Source organism: Heptranchias perlo, chromosome 1, assembly GCF_035084215.1.
Source record: "Heptranchias perlo isolate sHepPer1 chromosome 1, sHepPer1.hap1, whole genome shotgun sequence".
In the NCBI taxonomy this organism is placed as follows: domain Eukaryota; kingdom Metazoa; phylum Chordata; class Chondrichthyes; order Hexanchiformes; family Hexanchidae; genus Heptranchias; species Heptranchias perlo.
In genome coordinates, this window is record NC_090325.1 from 7,316,030 (window position 1) to 7,328,237 (window position 12,208).

Sequence of the window (12,208 nt, forward strand, 5' to 3'; positions counted from 1 at the left end):
GTGTGGAGGAGGTTCACTCCTTCCATCTCGGCTGACGGACAAGGAATTGCCCGCCACCTGGGGTGAGAGACCAAAGGGTTGGCCAATGCCAGCGGCCCCAAATCCTACTACAATAGTCAGCTCCCCCCGCCCCCCCCCGTCCCGCCCCAGTTTAGGGAGAATATTAGATCGAGTGAGAAAGAAATCCTGAATAAGGATGAGTTATTGTTTCTTACCATGATGACGATTGGGGAGTTTCAACTAGTTGGGGAGATTCAGAAGGCAATCGTAGACGAAGAAGAAGAAAAAAAAATTAAAAATTAAAGTAGTATCAGCTCAAGGTGCGGAGGTGAAATGAAAATGCAATAAAAAAAATTATCTGGGATAAAACAGTGATTGATTGATTAGAGCAGTTTGTTTTTGATTCATTCTCAGGATATGGACGACACTGGCAAAGCCAGCATTTATTGCCCAGGTTTGATACAACTGAGTGGCTTGCTCGGGCAGTTAAGAGGTGTGGGGACTGGAGTCACCTATAGGTTAGACCAGGTAAGGACGGCAGGTTTCCCTCCCTAAAGGACATTAGTGAACCAGTTGGGTTTTTTTTGACAATCTTCATGGTCACTTTTGCTGAGACCAGTTTTTTATTTAAACTGGCATGGTGGAATTGAACTCAAGTTCATTGGATTATTAATGCAGGCCTCTGGATTACTAGTCCATTACACTACTGTACCCCTGATTCAGGCACTGTGATGCAGGCACCCATGAAGCCGCCTACGTGTGGCTGTCGTGATGAGGGACTCGCGTATTTAATGGAGCAACACCAACCAGCGGCAGTCAAGAAGACCCAGCAAGATGCTGGTGGTCAGAGTTACTGACCTCAATGTCAGCTGTGGCTCAGTTGGTAGCACTCAAAGTTCTGAGTTCTAGAAGGCTGCGGGTTCAACTCCCACTCCAGAGACTTGAGGACAAAATCTAGGCTGACACTCCAATGCAATACCGATGGAGCTCTGCAGTGTCAGAGGGGCTGCCTTTTGGATGAGATGTCAAACCGAGGCCCCATCTGCCCACTCAGGTGGATGTAAAAGATCCCATTTTTGAAGAAGAGCAGAAGAGTTCTCCCCAGTCTCCTGGGGCCAATATTTATCCTTCAATCAACATCACTAAAACAGATTATCCGGTCATTATCTCATTGGTGTTTGTGGGATCTTGCTGTGCGGAAATTGGCTGCCGCATTTCCTACATTGCAACAGTGACTACACATCAAAAATACTTCATTGGCTGTAAAGTGCTTTGGGACGTCCTGAGGTCATGAAAAGCGTTTATATAAATGTAAGTCTTTCTTAACCACGCTGGTTGGTTAAGTTTCACCTTAATGTTTCTCACCTAGAAGGACAGGGGCAGCAGGTGCATGGGAACACCACCACCTCTAAGTTCCCTTCCAAGTCACAAACCACCCGAACTTGGACATATATTGGCTGTTCCTTCATCGTCACTGGGTCAAAACCGTGATCCTCCTGACCTAACAGCATTGTGGGAATACCTTCACCACACGGAGTACAGCGGTTCAAGGAGGCGGCTCACCACCACCACCTTCTCAAGGGGCAACTAGGGATGGGCAATAAATGTCGGCCTTACCAGCGCCACCCACACATCCCCAGAACGAATTTTTTAAAAAAACATCACTCATGGGACAAAGCTAGTCAAAGGAGTTTCTTTAGAGTTCTTAAGTTACCTCCTTTTAAATTGTTCCAGTAACTCCGGGATTCTCTTCCTCCTGCTTCTTCAAGGATTTGCATATGTTTTCTTCCAAGAACTTATGGTTAAATATTATCATGGGGTTGTTTATTTGCGTGCGTGCGTGCGGCTGTGCATGCGTGCGTGTGGAGATTAAATGTGCTGTCACATTTTATTTTACAAGAAATATAGTTCATTCATTGTGATGTCACGTCAACTCCTGTGACATCATTGACTCTTCCCCACAGCAATTTTTTGTGCCCATTTTCCCCCCCTCTCTTGGCGACGCCATCTCCTGCTGGGGTAACGTTCCAACTACTCTGTTACCGTGCCAAAGTGGGCACTCACCATGCACGAAGGTGCCTCGGTGGGTGGCACTCTCACCTCGTGAGTCAGAAGGTCGTGGGTCCACTCCACAAACTTGAGCATGACCAGTGCCAGTACTGAGGGAGTGCTGCAGCGTCAGAGGTGCCGACTTTCGGATGAGACGTTAAACCGAGGCCCCGTCTGCCCTCTCAGGTGGACGTAAAAGATCCCGCGGCGCTATTGGAAGAAAAGCAGGGGAGTTCGCCCCGGTTTCCTGGGCAATATTTATCCTCAACAGACATCACTGAAGGGGGAAATCAAGCCTGCAGCTGAACAGGAGGCCCATCGAGCCTGTTCCGCCATTCAATTAGATCATGGCTGATCTGCACCTCAACTCCACTTAGCCTCTTTGGTTCCTCCTTAATACCCTTGCCTAACAAAAATCTATCAATCTCAGTTTTGAAATTTTCAATTGCCCCCCCAGCCTCAACAGCTTTTTGCAGGGGAAGAGTGTTTCAGATTTCCACTACCCTTCGTGTGAAGAAGTGCTTCCTGACATCTGATATTTATGGCTTAATTCTGCGTGAAATTTCATTTGAAATAAAACCAGAAAAGTGCTGTCGATAACACAGCACGTGTGGCAGAAATTGTAAAGATAACAACCAGGTTAACCCTTTGTCGGAACTGGAAACTGAAAGTTACTCATGCAATTCGGTGGGTTTGGGGGTGAGAAACTCCAATGAGAGAGAGGAAGTTAAGGGTTTGAATGACCTGCAAACTACATAATAGAAAGCAGGAAAACTGTTAGCTGATACAGATAAAAGATCTTAATGAAGCATTAAAAGAATATGCAAATAACCAAGGCAATGACAAGTCACAGGAAAGGCAAGAAAATTGGGGAAAAAAAATCTCCAGTTTCTTCCACTTTATTTTCTTCTCCCTCCCCTGCTTGAGATGAATTGGACAGATACCTGAAAAGGAGGAAATATTTGCAGGGTTATGGGGGAAAAGAGAGTGAGGGGAGTGGGACTAATTGGATAGCTCTTTCGAAGGCCTCCTTGTGTGCTGTACGATTCTACAAGGGAGTGGTTGGAAATGAAAATCGAAAATCCTGAAGCACTACAGCAGCGCAGCCGGTCTCAAAAAGAGATAAAAATCCCTTACCTACTCTAACCAGCACTTCTGCCGTGCTCACTTTCATCTATCATTTCTTATTGAAACTCATTTCATCCCTTCATCACTCCAGCCCCCTCTTGCACTTTCTACAACATCCAATGCTAAGGGGCCACGTGCTCTTTATGTTCGTTCTGCTGTCGCTGGTGCTCAACTTAGCTCCATCAGTCACCAAAGTTCAACCTTCCGTGACAAAGTATCTCTCGCCCACCTCAATAAATTCATCTGCTGTCTCTGACTGCTCTCCTGACCTCAATAACCCTCCAGAATTTTTCAACGTTTTGCCAAACAAAATCAAATCCTGATTTAGTCGCTGCTAGGGATGGGCAATAAATGCCGGCCTCGCCAACATCCCATGAACGAATATTAAAAAAAAAACCAGGGTGTGGTAGTGGAGTTATGGTAGTGGACCAGTAATCCAGAGACCTGGACTAATAATCCAGAGAATGTGAGTTCTAATCCAACCATGGGCAATTTTGAGAATTTTTTAAAATCTGGAAATGAAAAAAAACTGGAATCAGTAAAAAGCTGTGAGAGCAACATTCATCCCTAAACCAAAAATAGATTAACTGGTATTTCATCTCATTGTTTGTGGGAAGTTGCTGCAATATTTTGGTTGCACAATCACAGCATTTCAGAAGTAATCCATCGTGTGCAGTGTTTGGAGATGTCTCTACTTGATAAGGTGTTCTATAAACTTAATGATCATATTTTATTTATTATCTTGGACCTCTCCAAATCCTTTGACATGATAGGAACAGGGGGAGGCCATTCAGCCCCTCGACTCTGCTCTGCCATTCAATTAGATCATAGCTGATCTGCACCTCAACTCCATTTACCCGCCTTTGCTCCATATCCCTCGATACCCTTACCCGACAAAAATCTAATCGATCTCAGTCCTGAAAGCTCCAATTGACCCCCCCCAGCATCCAGTCTTTTGGAAGAGAGCTTTCCAGATTTCTACCACCCTTTGTGTGGAAAAAGCCCTTCCTGATTTCAATTCTGAACGGCCTAGATCTAATTTTAAAGATCTGGATTCCCCACCAGAGGAAATAGTTTCTCTATATCTACCCTAACGAATCCCTTCATCATTTTAAACACCTCGATCAGATCACCCCCTCAACCTTCCAAACTCAAGGGAACACAAACCAAGTTTATGCAACCAGTCCTCATAGTTGAACTCTTTAAACCCCGGTATCATTCTGAGCCCCATTCTGATATGGCACCATGTAATTCATACGTTACCAGGGAACCTCCTTCTCCTGAGTAATATGGAAAAATATATCTGCAGGATCCCAGAAAGATTTGCATTTCTATAGCACCTTTCACGACCTCAGGATGTCCCAAAGTGCTTTGCAGCCAATAAAGTACTTTTGAAGCATAGTTACTGTTGTAATGTAAGAAATGCAGCAGCCAATTTGTGCACAGCAAGATCCCACAAACAGCAATGTGATAATGACCAGATAATCTGTTTTAGCAATGTTGGTTGAGGGATAAATATTGATCAGGATACTGGGGAGAACTCCCCTGCTCTTCTTCGAAATACTGCAGTGGGATCTTTTCCATCCACTTGAGGGGCCCTCAGTTTAACGTCTCATCCGAAAGACAGCCTCTCCGACAGTGCAGCGCTCCCTCAGTACTGCACGGGGACCATCGGTCTGGATTATGTGCTCAAGTCTCCAGAGTGGGACTTGAACTGACGACCTTCTGCCTCGGAGGCGACATCGATACCAGTGAGCCACGGCTGACTGAAGATGTAATGCTGCACATTCACTGTCACAGAGTGGTTGCTCCCTGTGGGGATGTTTGTTTCCCATTTCATTACTCCACAGATGTAGATGGTAGGCTGGTTTGTGCTTGTGCTGGGTGTAAATCATAACTATAAAAGGAAAAAGGATTACGCCAACATCCTAAACTGAAAATCTTGTTTATTTTAAAAATATACCAGTTATTTAGCCCAAGTGAACCTTGATTATAAATTAACATTCCTCGAAAAAAAGAGAACAAAAATAAACCATTATCTTTTCAAAATAAGGAAAGTTGGTGGGAACTGATTGCAAGGAGGCTGAGCATGTTCACATTCTATCTGTACGCACACTATTACTATAAGGCCTCACTATAGGCACCTTGACAATGCAACTTGCAACCGTTTCCGGATTCTTCTGTCTTTTAGGTCTTCACTCCACATCTCCCATTGCCGATGTCGCTTCTGCACGGCCGAGCTCTAATTTTAAGGTTATACCCCCTTGTTCTGAATTCCCTCCACCAGAGGTAATAGTTTCTACCCCTACTGACTCCTTTATTCATCTTAAACACCTCAATTAGATCACCGTTTAATCTTCTCTACTCGAGGGAACACAAGCCCAGTACATGCAACCCGTCCTCATAATTTAACTCTTTTAGCCTCAATTATCTCCTATCATAAGAAACATGTTTAGTGATCAGATAGTAAATCAGATAATAGCACCAGGGAGGACATCAAAGCCAGCTTAAGATCACGTCTTATCTTTCAGCCCACTTACAGGCTCGTGGTACTGCTCCACTGTTTAGTGCGTTTAAAAAAAATAGGAAAGACAAGAAGTACTTTTATGGTTTCAAAGCTCTCCATTATCTGTTGGAAAAATATTCCTTTTGACTTTTTTTTTCCCCCCCCCCAGAAGATAAAAAAGCATTTCTCTTCAGGCCACGCTGGTGATGTCACAAGCAGGGGGGCGCTCACTTGCCTCTGGAGTGGATGTACTGACTATAATAGACTGCATTCAGTGGAAATGTGTCTGAGTGTGCACAGCCCCAGAGCCGGACCATACTGAAGCAAGCCTGGTTCAGCTGGTGCTAGTTAGATGGAAGCAGGCCATTGAGACCAACCAGTCCAGGTTAATCATCATCATCTTGGGTCACCAGCCAACATTCCCCATAACCCCTGTTTTAATCACCACCTCTTCACACTGGTTGGATGCAGTCAGTGCGGAATTCCATCATCTTGTGACTTCACCAATGGAGACTGTGGCCTGTGGAGCAGCATCCGAGCCCCAATACACACTTTCACTGCACGGGCAGAATTCTGCACACGTTAACCCCAACCAACCTCATTCCCCCAAGGCAAGCATCAAAGCAGGTATCTCCATGAGAGGGGGGGGGGGGGGGGGGGGGACAGAGGCCCCAGTCAGTGTACAGGTATCTCCCCGAGAGAGAGGGATCGAGAGACACCAGTCAGTGTACAGGTATCTCCCCGAGAGAGAGGGATCGAGAGACACCAGTCAGTGTACAGGTATCTCCCCGAGAGAGAGGGATTGAGAGACACCAGTCAGTGTACAGGTATCTCCCCGAGAGAGAGGGATCGAGAGACACCAGTCAGTGTACAGGTATCTCCCCGAGAGAGAGGGATTGAGAGACACCAGTCAGTGTACAGGTATCTCCCCGAGAGAGAGGGATTGAGAGACACCAGTCAGTGTACAGATACCACCCTGAGAGAGAGAGGGGACTGAGAGACACCAGTCATTGTACAGATATCTCCCTGAGAGAGAGGGACTGAGGGACACCAATCAGTTTACAGATATCTCCCCGAAAGAGAGGGATTGAGAGACACCAGTCAGCGTACAGAGATCTCCCTCGATGAGATTGCTTGATAAAAATCAGATGAAAACAATGTGCCTCTGATCAGGAAACAGCTGCAGGTGACAAGGCCTTGACTAAATTGATTTCTTTTTTTTTCCAGGCAACATGTACTAAAACCAAATTAGTCCCCTCAAGTCACAAGCCCACGACCTCGTTTGCCAAAGTCAATTGTCTTTTTGACTCAAGTGAAGCTTCTCTATAGCCTAAAGACGTGACTGAAGAAGACGACCACATTGTCCGCGTACTTCATCGGCAAATCGTAACCAATGTGTCGAGCGCCAAGACTGGCAGCACCCACAGCCGAGGAGTGTTTCAGTTTCATCAGGGTAAATTTGCCCAGGTCCTTTCCCACCGGCATTCCCTTCGCTTCCTCCAACACCTCCAGAAATCCTTTGGCACAAAGCAAAAAAAAAATTATAAATTTTGCTATTTAACTATCAATAATAAAATACTGGTTAGGCCTCAGCTGGAGTATTGTGTTCAATTCTGGGCACCGCACTTTAGGAAGGATGTCAAGGCCTTGGAGAGGATGCAGAGGAGATTTAACATAAGAAATAGGAGCAGGAGTAGGCTATTCGGCCCCTCGAGCCTGCTCCGCCATTCAATAAGATCATGGCTGATCTTCGACTTCATCTCCACTTTCCTGCCCGATTCCCGTATCCCTTGATTCCATTAGAGTCCAAAAATCTATCAATCTCAGCCTTTAATATACTCAACGACTGAGCATCCACAGCCCTCTGGATATATAATTCCAAAGATTCACAACCTTCTAAGTGAAGAAATTCCTCATCTCGATCCTAAATGGCCGACCCCTTATCCTGAGACTATGCCCTCTGGTTCTAGACTCTTCAGCCAGGGGAAACAGCCTCTCAGCATCTCCTCTGTCAAGCCCTCTTAGAATCTTATACTTTTCAATGAGATCACCTCTCATTCTTCTAAACTCCAGAGTATAGGCCCATTCTACTTAATCTCTCCTCATAGGACAACCCTCTCATCCCAGGAATCAATCTAGTGAACCTTTGTTGCACCACCTCTAAGGCAAATACATCCTTCCTTAGGTAAGGAGACCAAAACTGTACACAGTACTCCAGGTGTGGTCTCACTAAAGCCCTATACAATTGCTGCAAGATTTCCTTACTCTTGAACTCCAAGCCCCTTGCAATAAAGGCCAACATACGATTTGCATTCCTAATTGCTTGCTTTACTAGAATGGTTCCAGGGATGAGGGACTTCAGTTATGTGGAGATGCTGGACAAGCTGGGGTTGTTCTCCTTTGAACAGAGAAGATTAAGGGGAGATTTGATAGCTGTGTTCAAAATTTTGAAGGATTTTCACAGAGCAAAGAAGGAGAAACTGTTTCCACTGGCAGGAGGGTCGGTAACCAGAGGACACAGATTTAAGATAATTGGTAAAAGAACTGGAGGGGAGATGAGGAGAATTTTTTTTTAACGCTGTGAGTTATGATGATCTGGAATGTACTGTCCCAACACTCCCAGGGCAGGTACAGCACGGTATAGATACAGAATAAATCTCCCTCTACTCTATTTCCAGTCACATCATCGCATTGAGCAGGAACCCCAATTGATTACCCCTTCGCTGTTGCCCAGAGGCACCTAGTATCAATTGTAATGCCCCTACTATGCTCAAAATTGAGATCAGCAGACTAGGCAGAGTCCAGGGATCGAACCTGCTCCTCTCAGTAGATCACTATGACTATGGGCCTTTACACCGACCAACGCAGGGACGTCTCCACGGCAACTCACCATCTTTCAGGAGGTCCCAGCTATTCCAAACGGATCCCACGCAGACTATGGACAGACCAAGCTCTCCCTCAAAGAGTATCTGGAAAAAGAGCATCAGTTGAAGCAAAACACACCCAAACCATTCCACGGGATGAGAGTCAGCTCCAACACCCGACCACGGTGGCAGACAAGCAACAAAGTCAGCACAGCCAGTCCATCTCCCACCATAACAATTCCACACGATTCAATCTCCCTTAAGCCCAAGATTAACCCCACAACCCTTTCCTCCTCTCCCCCAATAAAGACACTACGTATGTGCAGGTATCTAGCCGAGGGGTGAGGGACTGGTACATAGAAACAGCAGGAGGCCATTCTGCGCCTCGAGCCTGTACCTCCATTCAATTAGATCGCGGCGGATCTGTATCTTAACTCAATTTACCCACTTTTGATCCCGCAATACCCTTACCCAACAAAAATCTATCGATCACAGTCTTCAAAATTTAATTTGTTCCCGGCATCCACAGCCTCTTGGGGGGAGGGGGGGAATGCGTTTTCCAGATTTCCACTACCCTTCGTGTGAAAAGATGCTTCCTAATTTCACTCCTAAATGAGTTAGCTCCAAGTTTAAGATCGTGCCCCTTTGTTCTGGATTCCCCCAACAGAGGTAATAGTTTCTCTGTATCGACCCAATTGAATCAGTTTGTCATTCTAAAGACACTAGTGGTACAATTTTAAAGGGGGTGCAGGAACAGAGAGACCTAGGGGTGCACATACACAAGTCTTTGAAGGTGGCAGGACAAGTTGAGAAGGCTGTTAAAAAGGCATACAGGATCCTGGGCTTTATTAATAGAAGCACAGAGTACACAAGCAAGGAAGTTATGCTAAACCTTTATAAAAAAGTGGTTAGACCCCAGTTGAAGTATTGTGTTCAATTCTGGGCGCCGCACTTGAGGAAGGATGTCAAGGCCTTAGAGAGGACGCAGAGAAAATTTACCAGCATGGTACCAGGGATGAGGGACTTCAGTTATGTGGAGAGACTGGAGAAGCTGGGATTGTTCTCCTTAGAGCAGGGAAGGTTAAGGGGAGACTTGATAGAGGTGTTCAAAATCATGAACGGTTTGGATAGAGTAAATAAGGAGAAACTGTTTCCAGTGGCAGAAAGGTCGGTAACCAGAGGACACAGATTTAAGGTGATCGGCAAAAGAGCCAGAGACGACACGAGGAAACATTTTTTTTTAACACAACAAGTTGTAATGATCTCAAAAGGGGGGTGGAAGCAGATTCGAAAACAACATGTATTTACTAGTGCGAACTATAGTGAAACATCCCAAGGTGCTTCACAGGAACGTTACCAAACTAAATTTGATACCGAGCCACATAACGAGATATTCGGAGAGGGGTAGGTTTTAAGGAGCGTCTTAAAAGGAGGAGAAAGGGGTTTAGGGAGGGAATTCTAGAGCTAGGGCCTAGGCAGCTGAAGGCACGCCCGCCAATGGTGGAGCGATTGAAATCAGAGATGCACAAGAGGCCAGAATTGGAGGAGCACAAAGATCTCGGGCTGGAGAAGGCTACAGAGATAGGGAGGGGCGAGGTCAGGGACGGAGTTGAAAATGAGAATGAGAATTTCAAAACAAGGCATCCCTGGACTGGGAGCCAACATAGGTCAGCAAGCACAGATGGGTGAATGGGACTTGGTGCGAGTTAGGATACGGGTAGCAGAGTTTTGGATGAGCTCAAGTTTATTGGTGGGAGATGGGAGGCCGGCCAGGAGAGCATTGAATTGTCGAGTCTAGAGGTAACAAATACATGGATGAGGGTTTCAGCAGCAGAGGAGCTGAGGCAGGAGACGGGCGACGTTACAGATGTACTTATCCTGCTACTGTGTCAGCAGCTGGGACTCAGTGGGTAGCACTCTCGCCTCAAAGTCAGAAGGTCATGGGTTCAACTCCCACTCCAGAGACCTGACGCTCCCAGTGCAATCCTGAATGAGTGCTGCACTGTCGGAGGTGCCGTCTTTTGGATGAGACGTTAAACGGAGGCTCCATCTCCCCTCTCAGGTGGATGTAAAAGATCCCATTGCACTATTTTGAAGATGAGCGGGGGAGTTCTCCCCAGTGTTCTACCCAATATTTATCGCTTCGGCAACATCACTAAAATCAGATTATCTGATCAACACATTACTGTTTTTGGGACCTTGCTGTGTGCAAATTTCCTACATTACAACAGTGACTACAGTTCAAAAGTACTTCACTGGCTGTGAAATGCTTTGGGACATGAGGTCACGAAAGGCGCTATATAAATGCAAGTCCTTTCTTTTATATATTTAAATTTGTGAAGAATTGGGACTGCAGATGTCATAGAATCATGGCAGGAGGCTATTCAGCCCATCATGTCTGTGCTGGCTCTTTGTAAGAGCTGTCCAATTAGTCCCACATACTCCTGTAGAATCGTAGAATCATAACAGCACAGGAGGCCGCCATTCGGCCCATCAAGTCTGTGCCGGCTCTTTGTAAGAGCAATCCAGTTAGTCCCATTCCCCCGCTCTTTCCCCGTAGCTCTGCAAATTTTTTCCCTTCAAATATTTATCCAATTCCTTTTTGAAAGCCACGATTGAATCTGCATCCACCGCCCTTTCAGACAGCGCATTCCAGATCAAAACTACTCGCTGCGTAAATAAGTTTTTCCTCCTGTCGCCTTTGGTTCTTTTGCCAATCACCTTAAATCTGTATCCTCTGATTCTCGACCCTTCTGCAAATGGGAACAGTTTCTCTTTATTTACTTTATCTAAACCCTTCATGATTTTGAACACTTCAATCAAATCTCCTCTCAAGCTTTCTGCTCTAAGGAGAACAACCACAGCTTCTCCAGTCTATCCACGTAACTGAAGTTCCCCATCCCTGGAATCATTCTAGTAAATCTTTTCTGCAACCTCTCTAAGGCCTTCACATCTTTCCTAAAGTGCGGTGCCCAGAATTGGACACAATACTGTAGTTGTGGCCGAACCAGTGTTTTATAAAGGTTCATCATGACTTTGCTTTTGTACTTTATGCCTCTATTTTTAAAGCCCAGGATCCTGTATGCTTTTTTAACTGCTTTCTCAACCTGTCCTGCCACCTTCAAAGATTTGTGCACATATATCCCCAGGTCTCTCTGTTCCTACACCCTCTTTAGAATTGTACCCTTCAGTTTATATTGCCTCTCCTCGTTCTTTGCCAAAATGTATCACTTCGCATTTCTCTGCATTAAATTTCATCTGCCACGTGTCCGCCCAAGCCACCAGCCTGTCTATATCCTCTTGAAGTCTATCACTATCCTCATTATTTACTACCCTTCCAAGTTTTGTCATCTGCAAATTTGGAAATTGTGCCCTGTACACCCAAGTCCAAGTCATTAATATATATCAAGAAAAGCAGTGGTCCCAGCACCGACCCCTGGGGAACACCACTGTACACCTCCCTCCAGTCCAAAAAACAACTGTTCACCACTACTCTCTGTTTCCTGTTACTTAGCCAATTCTGCATCCGTGCTGCCACTTTTATTTCATGGGCTTCAATCTTGATAAGTCTATTAGGTGGCACTTTATCAAACGCCTTTTGAAAGTCCACATACATCACATCAACCCTCTCTGTTATCGCATCAAAAAACTCAAGTTAGTT

The 12,208-nt window shown here is 45.5% G+C and overlaps 1 protein-coding gene across 1 annotated transcript in view; it reads right to left on the reverse strand.

Annotated features, from left to right (window-relative positions):
• Positions 1-5,106: 5,106 nt before the first annotated feature.
• The window catches only part of nagk (N-acetylglucosamine kinase), a 32,206-nt gene continuing 25,104 nt past the window's right edge, over positions 5,107-12,208 (reverse strand). Inside the window, exons 9-10 of the mRNA XM_067979765.1 lie at positions 8,574-8,652; positions 5,107-7,200 (exon numbers count right to left, since the gene is read on the reverse strand). Coding sequence (XP_067835866.1) covers positions 7,007-7,200; positions 8,574-8,652 — 273 coding nt within the window. The 3' untranslated portion in view covers positions 5,107-7,006. The remainder of the gene's footprint in view (positions 7,201-8,573; positions 8,653-12,208) is intronic.